This window comes from Parambassis ranga, chromosome 13 (assembly GCF_900634625.1).
Source record: "Parambassis ranga chromosome 13, fParRan2.1, whole genome shotgun sequence".
Taxonomy (NCBI): Eukaryota; Metazoa; Chordata; class Actinopteri; family Ambassidae; genus Parambassis; species Parambassis ranga.
In genome coordinates, this window is record NC_041033.1 from 1,126,072 (window position 1) to 1,145,659 (window position 19,588).

The following is a 19,588-nucleotide window of genomic DNA, read 5'->3' on the forward strand; positions in this document are numbered from 1 at the left end:
TAGCTTGACATACCCTGATCACCAGCTCACTGCTTCTTGACATATTTAGCCTTCCTTCATAATGATGCAGCAAGTAGATTCAAAACGAACTTAATAATTTAGACCATAATTTGTAGTTAGTGATTAAATCTCAGCAGCTGGCGAAGTCAAGCTAGCTAACCAGCAGGCTAAAGCTGAAAATTAAACATAACGGCTGTATAAGATATAAATTTATACTGACACTAACACATAAGTGTCCACTAACACAGGAAATACACTTGACCATGTGAAAGATAACGATATCATAACTAACTGCTGGGGTAAGATCAGCAGTAACACCAAGCTTTGTGTTAGCCCCCTACAACTATTTACTTTTTAACATCAATGTGGACATTTCATACAAACCAAACACAAACTGGCGATGTCTAAAGGTATATTTATGAAATTTAAGGTTTAAAAAAAAATGTTCATCAACTTACCGGTGATGGTTCTTGACGAGCCATTAAGATCAACGGAGTTCCATCCCTTGTTTGGAACTATTGGCGTCTCCATAACCCGGATGTAAGGTCCGCCATTTTTTACAGTGGGAGTGTATGGAATTGTCGCTACTCTGTTTTACTCTACTGCTCTGGGTGTGATGAATGTGGTGAAGTGCACAAGCTTCTTCAGGTGCAGAACACATAGACTTGGAAGGAGGAAGTACAGTGACGATGGACAGTTTAGATGAGCAGCTGGCAAACAGCTCCTGGAAGGAGAAACACAGCGCACAGAGGAGAGGGTCTGTCCACAAGGTGGCGATAAAAATGAATCCCAGTATTGATCACGGTGTTACAGTGGCTGGACGCACACATTAAACCGGGAGACGGGGAGTTTTCAAGAAAACTCTACAAGTTTACCTAGAGAGTACCTCCCTCACCAATCAGCTGTCGATCTGTCCCTCTCCTGCCCAATCACAGCTTAGTCTTTCGTCTGTTCTCCAGCTGCCTTCTGATCAACTCCGGCAACCCTCCTCCACCACCCCAAGCATCACCAGATTCATGCCAGTTCAAGGCCTCCTTTCTCCTGTTCTCCAGCTTCTCCCCCACCACCAGGTCTAGACCCGGGGGGTCTTCCATGCGGCCTCTCCTCTTGCGCTTACCCCCTTTCGGATGTGGTCTTCACGATGGGGTCTAGGACGCCAATGCACATTCTAGAATCATTGTACTATAATAAATCTTTTCTCATTCAGTTCGTCGAGTCTCTCGTGATTGAAATGAAGTAAGTATGTTGCTGCAGTCAAAATATAGTCACACATCAGTGCTTTGCTGCTTGTTTTGGACAGAGTCTAAGTAAGTACCTCCATTGATATTTGATGTTTTTTTGTGACTCTCTGACTCGAAGCTTCCCTTCATCATCTCTTGTTTGGAAAAAAAAGCAGATCATCTGCTTTCTAGGAAATCAAAAAAACCTTTTATGATTTGCATAAATCACCTTCACAGAGATTACACTGATGATTAGATGGAAGTCTCACAAACTCTCAGTCTGTTCCCGCTTTTAAATATCCAGACATCATAATGGGTAGAGGGATGAAAACAGCTGCTTCCATTCAAGCCGTGGCCCCAGCTGTGGGCAGAGAGATAGATGAATGGGTGGTCTGGTCTTCTTCCTTCATTATCTAATCTGCACATTTCAAATTAGGATGTTGCCTCCATTCCACCTTGAATGAGTGACTCGGAGCCCAGCTGAGGCCTGGGTGATGGTTATATGAGAGCGGCTGAAAAGTGAGAAGTGAGGAGACACAGACATGATCTATTCAAATAAAGAGCAGACTAATGTCCACAGATGAAAAGTTTTACTGATCACCATGTCTGACTCCAGGAACGCTGTCCATCAGTCAGACCGCTCTATTAGCTCATTCAACCTTTAATTAGGTTGATAATCATTTCATTGGTAATGAGCCATAAAATTTGCAGCAGAATAATACAAAGCTTCCTGCAGCTAGTATCATTTGCAGTTCATTACAGCCCACCAGCTTAATGAGCCAGTGGACTGACTTGTTCCCTTTCTGTTGTTTTCACTGACTATTTTACATTACATACTTAAACACATCTATGACATGCTATTCCTATGGGTGTTCCAGGGTGTGACCTTACAACAGCTTCCCAGCTAGTTACAGTAGGCAGAGTATGTTGCCTTCGCTTCAAGCACAGAAATGCTAAGAATTAGACAGGAGGATATCTATTGGTAGGACGCCAGAAAAGACTGGAATTTAACCCTTCCTGCACCCAATGACAATCAGTTTTTTTATTTATTTTTTTATATTTTTTTTTTTTGGAGGGGGTAAATTATTAGTGGACATTGGTGGGGACGTGTCACCTCCATCCATGCTAAGACTATGCCCTTGTGTGGAATTCAAGTCCACACTAACCAAGACCATGACGTGTGTGTATGTGATTCTAGTCTGTGTACATGTGCATTCATGTATACTAATCACTATTGCTTGATTATTACTGATGTATCAGTATTGATTATTGCCAAAAAAATATATTTACTTTGCATTTTGAGGTCATGTTTATGGACGGCTGTTGCTCATTTGGACTGTCTGTCTTCGCCTGTTCACCTCCATGTCACTGAACATGAGAGCCTCAGAAAGGCAGACTGCTGTTAATTCTCCACTCGGCCTGCCTCATTGGACTGTGTGTAAACACTGAGCTGCGTACAGTAAGCTGGGTTCAGTCCCACAGGTCACGCCAGGTTCAAGCCTTTGATCATCCAACAGTACTCACAGCAGCATAGTCAGCTGCCAGCTAAAATAGACTGAGAGGCTTCAGCTTCACCTATAAACAAAGAAAGCCAGAAAAGTTGATCCATATTAGAGCAGGGCCCATTCTACAAATGTCTGATACAAGGCCTAGGTTTCTGCTTCAAAAAGCACCAAGGTCAGACAAACTCATGGACGAATGACACAAGGATTTCTGTAGGCCTCAGACCAAAGTCATTTAGCTGGAGCACTAGAGTCATAACTAGTTAGCTGTTACTGCAGATCACATTGTGTGTTTTCGCTTCATAAAGCAGCAGGAACAAACTGTGTAAATACAGGAAGAAGGTCCTGCATGTAGCGATAGGCTCCAGCCTCCCCTGACCTGCAGGACAAAGCGGGTTAATAGAAGACGGATGGATGGATGGTCCTGCATGTTTCTGTGGTCTGAGGTTAACCTACACAGGTTTAGACATACAGATGTAAAACACAGACGTTGCTTATCAAGACAATAACAGCTCATCAGCCAAGTCTCAACTTTCAGTCCTGTTTCTCTCCAGGAGGCCCACTCCAGATTGGGGGTCTTGGTCTTGTTGTTGTTGTGACATACCCTTTTTGTGTACTCCATTTATCCTGTCTTCCATGTTTTTGTAGTTTGTCCAGTTTGTTTGTTTTTTGATAATATATGTTAAAAAAATGCATCTTCATAATACTACTAATCTAGGGGTTTTCCACTTCAGATAAACACTTCCATGATTTTGGTTAACTCTTTAGCCAGATGCAGCAGTTACCCCACATCTTTCTGTAAGTGCTTATTGGTAATCATAATCAGTATCTTAGTAATAGTAATTCAGAAGGCACATTGAACTGTGTCAAAACACGTGTGCTGCAGATCGTATTGCTGTGTGATTCAGCTGTATGTGCGGTTGCTGCTGTGATGATCTGAATGTGTGTTGACCTTTGTTACGTGCTGTCAGCCAAACAGCATCAGGTCAGATCACTTGATCTCACACACCCCGAGGACTGTTACCCTCCCTCTGACCTCCTGCCTGGACCCTCAGCCACAGCATGCAGAGGTGTGTGTGTGCAAAAAGAAGTCCTTACTCCTAAAGTACAGTAGAGATTATATGTGATGTGTAGTGTGCATGCCTCACTGACACACCACCAGACACACCAAAGACACACCAAAGGCATGCAGTATCAGTCCCATCTGTCTGTGAGACGTCCTGTTTGCTTCAGAAAATGAGCACTGAACGGACTCTATTGACTTAATGTAAAAGCAAAGTCATGCTGCTGGACAGCTGTGCATAATCTATAAAATTTAATAGAAGACAAAAGAAAACAAGGCTTGAGAAAGACCATGAAATCTGCCGTCACACAGAAGGATGTGATGTTACAATAATAAGAGTGCTGATATCATTTATTCTGCATCATCAGATAGAACAAAAATATGCAAATAAGTCAGTGGGGGCAGACCAATCATTAGCATGAGACCTGTGGCAGTGATGGAAAGAATGCTGCCCTATGTGGCACATGCAGAGACAGCGTTAGCATATCCTCCCAGAGGTAGCCTACTGAGAGGATATCAAGCAAGTACAGTAGCTGAGAGAGCTCAACTCACTGCAAACAGAAAACACATTCAAATACACACATGTAAATAAATACAGCATGGTAGGGGGGGGGTCAGGCTCTGGGTCTCTGTGAAGCGCTTTGAGACAATTCTGATTGTAAAAAGTGCTAAAAATTAACTTGACAGCAAAATTGGTCTCTTTCTCCAAAATTTCCAAATTCTTGCTCTTCATCATCACACATCTGTCTTGTCTTGTGACTGTATTCCACATGCAAATTATTAGGTAATTCGTTTTTTATAGCACTTTTTTGGTGTATGCTGCTGGTTGACTTTCTAAGAAGCACAATATAACCAAGACACTATGACACTAGACACACACAATCCAGCTATAGAGTAGGATTGTATCTGGACAGCCTTCAAGCTGGATACTTTCTGTGAGATTGTACTTAGTGTGAGACACTGTGGTAGTGTTAGTGTGCTAAACATATCTCTAGGAGACAGGGCACCCTTTTTTGGATGCTAGCTGCAGAAATGCTGCTGAAATGAATGTTTTTCTGTGATTATTATTGATATTTTTGGCAGCTTAGCTGATGATGCACATTGACAGGAGGCCATAGCTTCTCCGCCTTTCTCTCCACCCTGACCTCACAGTCTGTAACAAAGTCGTGATGACACAAGCCAGCTCTGTTTTAAAAACTCCCTGTGTGAAGGAGTTTGGCGTGGCTGATTTCCCCAGACTCACGCAGCCCTGTGGTGAAACAATAACAAACAGAGCGCGTTGCGGTGTCACAGGGAGGGGGAAATTAATTAGGCTGAGGAGGATTCTGGTTACAAATACAGCTGTGGAGGCTGTTTTGACTGCCCAGCGGTTTAGCTGCATTGCGACAGCATGGAGCAGACCTGGTTACCGGCAAACACCAGGCTGGACCAGCTGGTTCTCTCCTCATCATCATTTATTTATAACCATCACATATAAACAGATGCAGCATGAACACACAGCACACAGAAACACAGAAGAAAGCAGCAAGTCCTCCTGCTGCAACCAACTACTCTGACTACATAAGTACATTGTGGATAGTTCACCCTCCGTTACATTCTTTGCTCCACATCCTATTATACTCAGCAGTAACAGGTGAATTCCTATTAGCTTTGCACATAGTGCCTCCCTGTGGCTTCTTAAAACAATAGGAAGAAAGCACTGGTTTGGATATATCGCCATCTAAAGGTCCTTAACACATCTTACACTTACAGTAGGTGATTCTGCTGTTTTAGAGAGGGTGAAGCATGCGTTAGGAGCAGAAATGAAGCCTTAAAGTGAACAATAATGCAGGTTTTCAGCCATATTGTAAATTTAAACCATACATTTAAATAAATTATATTTAAATGTATCCTCTTATTGTTTTTATATTATTGTACTGCATTTATTTCTGTATATAAAACATGCCGTAATGCTTTTCAACAAGGTTTAATTCCTCTCAGCCACTAGAGGGCACTGTAGTGCAGCACAGTCACACTGCGCAGTGACGCTGGCCACTGTCAGTGTCAGATGATATGTTCTTGGATCTCCATTAACAAACTGTGAATCATGTTTTGTAAGAGCAGATCTAACATGGATGACTTTTCACCAAATGAAAGGTGTAATTACAGCGTTCTCTTCTATCTGTCTGGACAGAGTCACTTTGAAAGACTTGTTTTCATAACTTGTTTCAAGATGTTAAAACCAACATGATAATGTGAAAGAACCGACTCTACTGGAAGGTTTTATAGAGGATTTCTGTCTTATTTAGATTTTTAAATAGATGGAAATACCTTTGGGGTTATGTCTGGAGTTTTCTCCTTTAAAGGGCAGTCAGCTCAAACATGTATGTCCTCAGAGCTGCAGCCTGTGTGTGTGTGTGTGTGTGTGTGCATTTTATTTTGTAAGGCAGAAAGGAAAACAAGAGTTGGGGAAAGAAGGTAAAGTCTCTCCAGAAAACGACCAGACCATAGCATGTCATACAATTGTGGAGCGTGTGTGTGTGTGTGTGTGTGTGTGTGTGTGTGAGGAGCGGACTGATGAGAGCAGATTGCGTAACCCGTCAAAGACAAAGAACATGTGGTTTCCATGTAAATGAGCTGGTGCTGCAGACTGATGTTGATGAGCAGCGAGAAGTGTGTCTGTAATGACACGGCTCAGTTAGCTCTGTGCTGTGAAAGAAGATGGACGCCACCAAATGATGTTATTGTCTGCTAATGTAGCTGTGCAAAGTGGCAGTTTATGCTGCATGGCACACCAACACTTAGCTCATCTGAAGCCTGCAGATGAACCAGATGGCTTTTGCTCTGTAACGTCTTGGTTTACCTTTTTAAGTCCCATTGGTTGTTAAATTGTTTAGCTTTGTGTAGCAGGTGTTTTCTTATTTTGCAACCAATTTGTAAAGGTGGTGCCAGCACACCAGGGAACGTCAGAGCAGAAGAAGAGGACTGTCAGCAGGAAAACATGGACTACACACCATATATAAAAACTCAAGGGATTTTTAGGAAAGCTGTGCCATCATCACACCAGGAACCGAGAGGAAGTCCACCTGGTCTAAAGAAATATGCAAACAAAGATGTCCTCTGTGTGCTCTGTGGTGATACAAACAGTTCTCTCTCCTGTGTTTTATACATGGTACATTTATTTCTTTATATTCTTCTCTTCTGCTTGTTTCTCTTTAGTTTTGTAACCTGTGAAATTAGCCATAAAGGCCAAAGGTTTTTTTTGTGCCTAGCTGTAAACATGTGGTAAAGTGTAAATACGAAGGTCTAAAGGAACTGTCTCAACAGACACTTACATATAGGCAAGAAAAATGGCTGCTTGGTCACATCTATGGAAGAAGCAACACAAATGAACACAAAACCTGAAACATGTTCAGCTGGATGTACTCTGAGCACACATTTTATAGGTTTTGTAAAGAAACCAGATGCTGACAGTTAAAAAAACAAAAACCAAACTGGGGTGTGGTTTGTCAGATGCCAATGCCTTAAGAACTGAAATTATATAGTAACTTCACATAGATCTTGATATGATCATGTGACTAAGCTTCCTGGAGTTTCCATGGGATGTGGTATACTGTATATAATGAATGCAGCATGCTAACCAGGTGTCTCAGACTATTTTGTACCACAACATATGTAAGAGAGTAGATGTAGTGTTTAGGCAAAAGAAAATTCAAATTCAAAATTCAAATTTGAATTCTCCTCGACCTGACAGCGGCCTTTGACACAGTAGACCATAGGATTCTCGTGGCTCACTTAGAGCACCATGGTGGCATAAAAGGCACTGCCCTAAAGTGGTTTGACTCCTATCTGACAGACAGATCCTTCTCGGTTCAGATGGGGCAGTTTTCTTCTTCAGTGGCCCCTCTGACCTGCGGGGTGCCCCAGGGGTCGGTTCTGGGCCCGCTGTTGTTCTCTCTCTACATGCTACCCCTGGGGTCCATATTCAGGAAGCACAGCATCCCCTTCCATTGTTTTGCTGACGACGTGCAGGTCTATTTGCCGCTTAGAGTTTCTGCCAAAGATTCCCTCCAATCACTGCTAAACTGCATGAGTGATATTAAGACGCCAGTGCTTTCCTCACTTCACTGGCTACTGGTGAAGCACAGAATGGATTTTAAGATTCGGCCCTCCAGAGCTCTTAGGTCTGCTAACCAAATGGCTCTGGAGGTCCCCCGATCTCTTTTAAAAACTAGAGGTGACCAGGCCTTCTCAGTCGTGGCTCCCACTCTGTGGAACGCTCGGCCTCTAGCTGTGCGGTCGGCAAACGGCCTGACCACTTTTAAATCTCTACTCAAGGCTCACTTGTTCACCTTGGCCTTTGCCTGAGTTTTGGCAGCTCTTGGGGATTCTATGTTTCATGATTGTATCTTTGTTTTAGTGTATTTTACTGCAGTTTATTTCTTTTATGTATTTTATCAGTTTGAGTTTATTTTATGTATTTAATGTTTAAGCACTTTGGTGGGCGATGCCCTTATAAATGTGCTATATAAATAAAACTGACATTGACATTGACAAATGCACATTATCATAAGAGCAAATGACATTTTGTTTACAGGATGATACACAGTAGACATCCTCCATGTTTAGCCATGGAAGTTACACATTTGTAGCTTATTGATAGTAATGGCTGAAACTGCCCAGATGTGGATGCTCAGCTAAAAAACTATGATTGCTAAAATGTCTTTGACCACAATTAACCCCAGTGCCAGTGTCTGGTTATCACTGGTGGAGTAGTGGATGGACTCAAACAGTGGACTAACCCTAACCCTAACCTTATTTAGAATCTACTTAAAAAAACAGCAATAAACATGGAATGGGTTGTCACCATAGCAACTTGTGATTTTCAAGTACGAGTACAGAGCATGCCAGCAAAGGCAGCAGTGAGTAGAAAGCTCACCTCCTCACTGTGTTGCTACAGCGACAGTGTGGGACAGTCTGGTCATGTGTGTGTGAAACACAAAGGGCCTCCCAGTGCCGCTGTCAGAGCAGAGCGGCTACTGCAGTGATCCAGAAATGATAGAAATCCTCCTCCTGCTCTGTGTGTGTGAATGTGTTTGGACGGCATGTGAGTGAGGAGTCACTCCTGATGTCACTCAGTCATGGTGACAGGAGGCGCCTCTCTGAACCACACTCACATTAAATCAGTCTGGGCATCACAAAGAGAAGCATCATTTACTGAGACGTGCATGTTTGTCAGTGAATGACGCTGTTTGTCTGCATTTAAAACCTGTTATTATATGATGATGTCAAAACATGAAGCATTCATCATTTTTACTACACATATTCAAACATCAGACTTAATAGATATTCCTCTGTGGGTCACCTCACACAGCTCTCTGAATAGACTACCAGGAACTACAGCTCATCCACCACAGACAGGCAGGCTTTTACCGGCACTGCTGCTCCAGTGGGCCGCCTGTTGTCCAAGTACCAGGACTCGCTAATAGATAATAAAGTATAAACACTGGAACTGATTATAGAGGAAGATAAATTCCAACTGTCTGTCATGTTTAAAACATTTTGAGAAGTATGGAAATGCAGCCATGTAGTCAGGAACTGATCGTACCTGAGCTCCAAAACTGCTTTGAAAAACTCACAGGATTCATTCTATATACATTCTGGTTGGAGTTCTAGTTTAGCCAAAGCATGAAAAACAGAAAAACATTCAATTTAAGTTGTTTTTTTGTGTGTTATTCTACTAAGCCTTGCAGGTTTAGAAAATGCTAAAGTGTACAATAAATGACTATGAGACCTTCTGTGGACAATATGAGGTGTCTGATGTTACAGACACACTGTGCAGGGGTGAAAACATGTCACAGTGTCACATTATTAACAGAATTGATTTGATGTTTTAAAAAAAAAATGTCAACTGTCAGTGGACAAGAGGCAGGGTACACACTTAAACCATTCACTCTCACCCACAGCCAATTTTAGTCCCCAATTAACCTGACATGCACATCTTGGGGATGTTGGAGGAAGCTGGAGTACCTGGAGAACACCCATGCAGGCACCTCCACATAAAAAGGCCCAGTCGGTGGACCTTTTTGCTTTTAATCTGAATTAAATAGGTCTAAAATATGCTTAAGGGCTGATGGATAACAGATGTGAGCAGTGGGTCTTGTGTGTGTATCACATTACAACAGGACTGAAAGGTCAACATTTAAACAAACTGACACAAATGCAGTTTTTAAAGTGTATTCTAAAAAAACAAAATACTATTCAAAATCCATCTCATTAAATGTTTAACCACATTTCACCCAATCCCTCAGTGCTTGACTAACCCTGAGCGTTGCTTACATTTTATCTGTAAATCCGATTTAAGAGGATTTCTCGGCAACGCAAAGCCACCCTTCAGCTCCCCCTTTGTTGTTGGAGTAGTGGGGCTCAACAGATACAGTTCCAAGAAATGATTCTGATCCTTATTATGGGGTATTTAAAGGTCTTCATACACACGTTCTGGACTAGAACTGCAAATTAGTGTGGAGCAGACAGGACTGGGAGAATGGAAGAGGTAAATAAAAATAATATGGAATGCATATTTGAGCCTCCATTTCTGGAGAAGATCCAGACAGTTAAAACATGCCTGGGATACATTTAAAGCAGAATCTCATAAAAGATAACGCCCACCAGCCTCTTGTAAAATCTATCAGCCGCAGCTACAGCCAAGAAAATAATGAGTGTGAACAACAGTTAGAGATTTAATAACTCATGTTTGGTAACTTTACTGTCTTTACAAATGTTTAAAAGACAGTGTTCACATACACAACATGTTCACCAGTCACAGTGCAGAGACACAGAGGAGAGAGCAGAGAGGAGGACCGTAGGTAAGAACGGATCTGTCAGACTCTATCACAGTGAAAGAGTCAGTGCTGTCACTCTTTATAAAATGTGGTTTTTCTACATAATATTAGGCATAACTAGCTCAAGACAAACAGCACAGTGCAATTTTACACCAAGAGCGTAACAACACACATCAACAACCAAGTTAATAGATGGAGCAGCATATAGCAGCCACGTGCTGTTTTTTTTTTTTTTTTTTTTAAGTTCAGTTTTACAAGAAACTTTCCATGCTAAATCATAACATCAATGTAATGCTTTTCAGATGCTTGGCTTTATGTATTTTAATTAGAGCTTCACTTATATATCAGTGCTGATATTAGTGGGTGATATTATCTGGTGCATATCAGATGATATGAATTTAAACTATTTCTCTTCCTAATTATGAATGATCTGTTAAAATATATATATATATATATATATATATATATATATATATATAAAAATGGTGTATAAATAAATGTGTTTGAATCTGTATGTCCATATAAAGCCAGGGTAAGTGTATACAAGCCACTATTATATTATAGTATCACTTCCTCATGGCTATAACACAGACCAGACACTACTAACCAACAGAAAGAGAAATCAGCATCTCTGCTTAGATACATGTATTTATACTTGCTGTAATGTGTAATATGTTTTGTGTTTTTGTAATTGAGAAGTCTCAAGGCGCACATTAATGTGTGGCATGATATACCAAGATAAAAGTATAGCTATAGCATTCAAAGTTTCTTATACGAATGTTTTCTTATGATACTGATCACTTTTCAGTCATCGTGGAAACAGCACACAGCAGAAAGTAAGAACAGGTTCTGTCATTTTCTGCTCACATACATGGATTTTCTTCATCAACACAAAAGTAAAGTAACAGCAACAACATTCATTAAACAATTTCTGATTCTGATTCAGTTGAAAATCGGAGAGCCTGGGCTGGGTGCTTATGTTCTACTAAGGCATGGTCAGTGGCTTCTGTACCCTGAAGACCATCGAGTCACAAGTCACTCAAGGCAGGATCCAAAAAGCACTTCACAGGAGAAGACGTCCTCTCAATGGGAACGTCTCATTATGGACGCAATTCATTTAGTATTTCAGGCAAATAAATAGGTTAATAAATACACGTTAATAACTAAGTAAATACAAAACAAACAGAAATGAAGTGCAAAGACTGGAATGAATATTGAAATAAGACTTTTCATATAAAATATACCAGTAATGTTGTGGATTTTCACAGGAATAGGAACACAGCCTGACTAATGTATTAGTGTGTTGATATTATTGATATATTTATACTCAGTGTATATCTGCTGTTGATATTAATGACTGACTGTATATCTGCTCCACAATGGAGAAGATGACCTAACTTAATATTAGCAAGTTTACCTACATAAATATCAGGATCAGTCTCACAAATATAAAGGGCCAGGCTCTGATAAGGAATGTGTAAGGATACCATGTCTTTATCCAGCTAGGAAAGAAGCATAGTTTGTTACCATCACAAAGGCCATAAGATGCTAAGGCAGTCTTTCAAAAGTGCAAAACCCTTCATTAATATGGTCACTTTACCCAATAAAGACAGGCCATTGTTTTTCATTGTTGATAATCCTGTTCCGTTACTGCCCATCACAAGTTTCCATAGCAACATCTAAAATGGACCATCAGACCTCTTGCTGTGCAGTGATACTGATACAATCACAGGTGAATGTGGACCTGGTTTATAAATAAATACATAATGGTCCTTTGACAGAACACATAGATGCAGACTAAGCCATTGTGTATGTGCTTTTAAAAAGCATGTATGCCTTCCGCCTCACATACAATGATAAAGAGAATAGTAATATTAGTATCAACAATACATTAGCATAGGCCACAAACGTCACTCACAGGAAGATAAGTGGACACTGACTAATATTGTGTTGAAGTGGAATCCTGGCAGCATATCCATGTAAATATCAACTGTTGCATTTTGTTTATATGAATTATGGCCAATGCAATGGCTGAAGAAGAAGAAAAAAGTGACACAATTGGTCGCTTGTGATTTTAAGTGAAAGTATTGATCACTCCAAACCTAATCAGCATGGATAAATAGGACTAACTGACCAGATAACAACCTTTGCTAGTGATAATGAAGTGTAGAATCACTCCAGCACTTCACTCTCTTTACAGTACTATTTGTGAATGGACCTATGCCAACATCATTATTATATTCTTCATGCACCTGTTTTTGTGGGCCCATTTCTTATATTATAGACATTAACTGTGCAGTTTATTCTCCATGGAGCCTGTTAAAGAGCTGTGACGTATGGCTTGTAAGCTGCATGTAAACTTCCAGCATCTGGACACTTACAGGTTAAATCACTAGCAGAGACATGTGATCCCTCAGAAAGGCTCAGATTTAGGAAGTATAGCTCATACTATGTCAGAATCACAGATGTTGCTGCATACAGACTCGTTGGGATTTGCAGAATGGGTCAAAAGAGAGTAGAAACTGTGATGCTAAATCCCAACAGAGAGTGGTAGGATTTAAGTTAAGGGAAAAAGCAAATTCTGCTTCCCAGGATAAGAGGAGAAGGTGTGAAACTACCACAGGCAGCAGAGTGTGAGGACCATCTGTAGTGAGTTTAGTCAAAGCTGGGGAGTTTAGTGGGCAGGAAGAGGCTGGATGAAGCTGGATTGGAGGCTTTGCCACATATTTAGATCTGACTGGCACGTCAGACATGTTCCGAGATCAAACACAAACCAGGTGCTCACATGTAATCAAATCTGCTTCAAATGTAGTGTGAGGGTGTATACAGGACATCATGTTCAAGAGCTTCACTACATCAATATGTAACCACGGACAGACCCACGGTGACCTCAGGAGTTTAAAGTGGAGACAGAGAATACACAACCAGACCAGAAACATCCAGTCACAGCTGAAATGAGTAGAACAGGAGCAGCCTGGCTGTCATCCCACTATTCATACAGGGTGATGGGAAGGGAAAGGATTTGCAGGTTTCTCCTTATGCCAGCAGCTTCTCTGGGTTCTTAGAGAGGGTCTGCAGCAGGCTCCTCTGGAAGTCCTCTTTGGATATTTCAGGGACCAGGAACTCCAGCAGAAGGTCCAATATACAGTAGACTAGGTGTCTGAGGGAACACAGGACAGGCTGTTAGCATCCTGTGTTTAGTGACTATATATATATTAGTATATATAATAGAATCCTGAATATGTTTTCATAAACAGCTAAAATAACAAAACTTGTGTCACTGTCCAAATATTTCTGTATGTCCCATTAACCCGTATTTATGCTTCAATGCTATAAATGATGAGGGGAGGTCTGATAATCCTTAAAAAAACAATAACTTCTAATATTTGTTAGTGTATTTGATCTTTGTTTTACACAGACTCACGATGGACTCTTTTAGTCCAGAGAGGTGCTCCACTAAATATTTACTACAACAAAATGTGCTTTTTGAAAATGACCTGCGGTCAGTTCCAGTCTAAGTGTAAGAGTGGAAATGATTGTAAACAGATGATTAAACTATTGTAGAAATGCACCACGTAAATAAACAGCAATAAACAAATAGGAATGCTGAGCAGTACTGTTTAACAAAAGTCTGGGACGAAGTCTGCCTGTGTGTGCAGGAGAGCACGTACACTTTGCCTTTACTTGATTGCATATCATGTCTGCTTCTTAACAACAGCCAGCACCTCCTAACAGCAGACAATGTGCATCCAAGTGGACAAGGCATTCCGGCGGATTCAAAAGGGTCATGACCTGTTTCTGCATCAGAGAAGCCTAAGTGTGATGTCATTATCATATGAGGAAAACCTAATCATACAAATGCAGAACAATGTGACGTTCTGAACTTCAACTCTGAACCAGTGAGGCATTTTTTCTAGAGTAAAAAAAGTGTCACAGCCTCTCCAAAGTTACAGAAAAACAAGCAGGTTTAACAAGAACTGAGTTTACTGTTTGGCTCTTGTGGATTAACAAACATGGCTTACCACATGCCACTTCCTCGGTGTGGTATTGGTGAGTGCACAATGTGTGAAGGGCAGTGAACCCGTCAGCCATGTGGTACTTTGTTTTAGCCCATAAGAAAAGCAATAATTTTTCAATTCAAGGGCACTTTGAATGTACAGAAGACAGTTAGTGACAGTCACTGGCACACAGTGTACTACCTGCGAATGTGGCTGGAAATGGCTGTTACCTGTTTATGTATGCATCTTGAAAAGAGTCCAGAGCAGTCTGCCAGCACAGTTTGTACTTCTCTGAGCCCAGTATGTCTGAGACCAGATCTAGAAATATAAGCATTGACAACAAAACGTATTGATTAATACACAAACAACAAAAGCAGAGTGCAAACTAGGACAGTATGCACATGTACCTGGTAGAAGTCTCATCAGACAGTGCAAGGCTTGTTGCTTGGTGATGTCCATCGTTTGCTGGCTGCGCTCCTGTTGAGGAGCAGTAGGCAGAACTCCTCCAGGCCACACAGCTTCCTGGATGACCTGCAGGTATGTGACCCAATACCTGGTACATGTCAGGTTCGCTACGCCCACATCGAGCCATCTGAAATTTTACAAACACCGCACAGAAGAGGTTTAGTTAGTGCAGTAGATGAGTCTAAACTGTTTAAAGAAGACAGCCCTAGACCTTCCTGACAGTGGATTACTGTGGGGCCCAAGATCCCTCTTAATCTCTACTGTTGATTTGGAAGGACTGAAAAGATCCTGGTAACATAAAGCTCCATCTCATGTCAAAGTAAACTGACCTCAACAGCTGGTTAACCTCCTGACTTTTTCAGTTCAACATGTCCTGACCTTGTCATTATGCCTGACCTGCCCAGTACTCAATGATCCCGTCCTCCAACCACCCAATCCTTTTAAATGTAACCCATGCCTCACTGGATTCCCACGCAGATTTGAAACTCCAAGAGCGCCTGAGCAGTCACACACTGAAAGTGGCCTCAAGCTGCACTGAGCCCATTTAACTGAAGCTTTCCACATACCTGCTGAATTTAAGGTCTTATGATGAGTAAATTCAATATGCGGTGTGTTGCTGGGAGACTCTGACCCCTCTCGCTTCTGACCTGACCTTTTTCACACCAAGATTTACCATCTGAGGGGTGGAAACACAGCTAGTCGCCACCCAGGCTGGACGAGGTTATTTTAAGGTTATTTTAAGCACAAAGTAAATGCTAAAAACAACATCTCAATATAGCCCAGGCATTCAAGCATTGTACAGCAGTCAACACAGTAAACGTGCAGGTGACGCTTGATGTTGGCAGTAATCAACAACAAATATGCACAATGTCTTCAACCGTGTTCAGATCATTTAGGACAATACCAGATCCTGTAAGAGTTTTCCAGAACTTGCAAATGCACTGAAAATTTTTTAACACCATACAGATGCTGCTCAAAACCTCAGAGCTGTGTTAAAAAGAAACAGGGACCTCCCTCTGGGCCTAATGTTCTGCTGTTTTTGCACAATTCATGTGGCCTCTAATAAAGTTATTTCATTTGCTTGTTCTGGACACTGAACTGCACACAGGACTACAATGGACAATGAAAAATGACAGGCCATTTTTCATTGTACCAGCCTCTTTTGCCTTACTTTTTGTTTCTGCTTTACATTGTTTTATCTCTTGGTATTTTAGAACAGCACAGCATAGTTCCACTATAAATAGTATAAAATAAACATAACATACCAAACAACAAGTCCTACTTTCCCTGCCACTACCCACATACGCATGTACGGTATGCCTAGTGGTTAGTGGTGGTCCAGAGTGATGGATCAAAGCTAAGTGAACCCCATTTGCACTAGAGAGAGACCAAAAGACATGAGGTGTCCATCCACATTGATTATGCACTAGGCCCTGGTTCTAACACAGATTGTCAGAGACAGATACACAATTATCCTTAAGAGACAAAAAACAACCACAACAGGATAAAAGCACCTATTAAGAATACCTAGAATAAATAATTTACACAATACAAAACAGCAACAAAAAGACAAAAAAAACACATGGACACATAAGGATCACAACCAAAAAAACACAAAGATACACAAAACAGTCCAAAAGGGACATAAAGGACCATAGAGAGAGCCACGACCATAAAGACACTCAAAACAATTAAAAAGAGGTACACAGCTGACCTATGAAATTTCCAGTGATTGCTCAAATGCTTCCACAAATGTGTTTTAAGTTGTTGTTTTTCTCACATGAAAAACAGAGGAATGTGTAGCAGCTACTGCAGTTCCGTACAGAGAATGTAAGCAAAATTCGTTTTCTGGGAACGTTAAAAAAGCTAAATTGAATTATTTCAAAATATTGCAAAGAGAAACACAAGTTGTATTAGACTTAACAAAGATAATATAATAAGTTGTTTGAGTGCACAGTGCCCTCACTGAAGTTGCGCCTCACCCCCAGTAACAAGGGTGTATTTTTGCTCAAGGCAGGTTAAAGCTCAGCAGGTGGACTATGATGCTAGTCTCTTCTCCAGCTCCCTCAGAGACAACTCCCTAAATCACACTGAGTTAGGAATGCAAACAGGAACAAAATGTATGGACTCCAGGAGCTACAGTCTCTGACAGCCAGACAATAATAAGCTCAGTCTCGGACATTATCAGGACGAATGTACAGTTTGTCAGGGATTAAGGGATTCCACGGTCAAATTAGTGGCACCACCGTAAATCTTTACAAACGGTTCACAGCAAGATGGTTACAGGTTGTGGCTGGAGAAAATGGTTAGCATTCCTCTAAGGACTTGACGTCTTCAGTCGAGGGTCTATAGCAATGGTTTGGAGCCTTGGACTAGGAGATCCCACATCAACCAAGTCAGGAGAAGGAACACACAGTAAAAAAGCAAAATCATTCCAATTACTGGCAGATAACAGGACTGGACATTTCACTTAGAAACACCACAGTGTGGCTGTGGCTCAGCTGGTAAAGAAGTTGTCCACTAACCACAAGGTTGGCAGTTTGATCCCCTGTGCCTTGGCTGCATGCTGATGTGTCATTGGGCAAGACACTTGTTGCAGCTGCAGTGGTTGCACCATTGATGTGAGTATATGCCATTCTCTGAACTAATAAGTTTCAGATAAATTGTATTTCCAGAAGAGAGGTGGCTTTCTTCCGATCATTATGCTAACAGGCTAATAGATAATAGCCTTAACACAAATAGATGAGTGTCATTTTCTGACACATTGGGAAACTTATATTTGTGTGAAGATTCAAATATACCACCTGTTCAGAAGATCATTTCTACAAATGCAGGTAAATGTAACATAATAGCGATTCAAAAACCTTTTAAACATAGAAACATTGGCTAAGAGTAAGTTAGCCTTTACCAGAGACCTGACAGCTTAACTCTAACCAACAATTCTAAACAAGCTGTGTTTGACATCATCTGTAGTTATTTTTACCAGAACAGTGCAGTTCAAAATGTGCCTATTATGATGAGCAAAATCTGTCAATATGATATGTATTATTATGATATGTATATTTGATTAGCTGTAACCTGGGGAAAATGCAGAAACTAAGAAAAGTGTGAAACAAACAATACAAGACTTTCTGTTATATGCTGTGGTTGCTTTAGTTGTCCACACTACAGTGTTATAGAAAAAGTGTATAGTTTAAATGATCTCTGTCACTGCGACTGGGCTGGTGAATGTGTCTGATATGTGCTGTAATATTGACTGAATGAATGAGAGAGAATAACCATGTAAATGACTTGAAACTACCACTGTCAGGAACAGAAAGAACTTTCCTCATTCTGAGGGACAGACTTACAAAGAACATTTGCTTTATAGATAAATGATTTTCTATGGACACTGCAAAATTATAAACACAATCAGTTATACCATGTCCCAGATGGAAAATGACCTTGCCTGACAGACAGACTGGAAAAAGTAACAGAATCATAGGAGCCGAGTTGGGTGGCTATATGTGTGATGAGAATAGAAGCCAAGGTTCATTTGGACTGGTGAGTGGGACCATTAATTAACTGTCTGGCAGAAAAGGTTTAAGGCTGATGAGCAGCTTCTTTTTAGATTTTATTTTAAATATCCACTGCCATTTAATGAGTGTGTGTTGGCTCTGGTGATGTGATTATGTCTCATTTGTCCAAAACAAAGATGAAACCACTGCTGGCTCTGAGGCTGTTCACATCTGATGAAGCTGAAATCAAACAACTATTTTCACTTCACTGTCATGGTCAGTGCTTCAAGCACAATAAAACGTAGATTATAGTGTTAATTTTATGGTGTGTCAGTTAGTAACCAAATCAGAGCGTAGGTTTTTCCATTATGTCGGCGCCTAATGTGAGCGGGATCACACACATTGTTCAGACAGCACCAGCCAAAGCAAGTCTGGGCTACCCAATTAACAAAGATTACATCTACTGATCATTAACTTCAAACCTTGTTTCATCTGCTGAAAAATATTTGAATGTGTAGAGGTAAAGCAGAAAATGCATCTCTTGATGTGGGTGGTGCTGAAATAAAACAAGATTTCTTGCTAGCCTTTCAGCTAACAGGTGTTTCACCTAAACCTAACTAATACTGACTACTACTGAGGCTGGATTCTATCTAACACACTCAAGCCCAAATGGTGCTTGGTCTGCCCATATTGGCATATTGTGGATAAATCTGTATTCATGTGTATTTTGCACACTGCTACTACTGGTTTTTCTGAATATAATGCAGAAAAAGAGGTGATAGGTTGTGTCCCCACATAGTTTGAGCTGCTTCATTATGCTACAGCCATCACATTGTGATCATTTGTTCTTCTTAATGTATCTACTTTTTCCTGATAATCAAGCCCTACAAACACCAAAAATGTATTGCATATGTTGCAAATCATAAATACATGGTACCAGTGTTAATTTTGTTGACGAATCATTTTCGTCATAGTTTTCGTTAACGACCTTTTTTTGCTGATAAAAACGAGACGATAACTAA

At 40.8% G+C, this 19,588-nt stretch overlaps 1 protein-coding gene across 4 annotated transcripts in view; it reads right to left on the bottom strand.

The window, feature by feature from the left end:
- Positions 1-10,491: 10,491 nt before the first annotated feature.
- The window catches only part of snx19b (sorting nexin 19b), a 31,962-nt gene continuing 22,865 nt past the window's right edge, over positions 10,492-19,588 (bottom strand). For all 4 annotated transcript variants that reach the window (XM_028420005.1, XM_028420004.1, XM_028420003.1 and 1 more), the window contains 3 exons: positions 15,012-15,196; positions 14,835-14,922; positions 10,492-13,766 (listed from right to left, as the gene is read on the bottom strand). In XM_028420005.1, the coding sequence (XP_028275806.1) occupies positions 13,643-13,766; positions 14,835-14,922; positions 15,012-15,196 (397 nt within the window). In that variant the 3' untranslated portion in view covers positions 10,492-13,642. The remainder of the gene's footprint in view (positions 13,767-14,834; positions 14,923-15,011; positions 15,197-19,588) is intronic.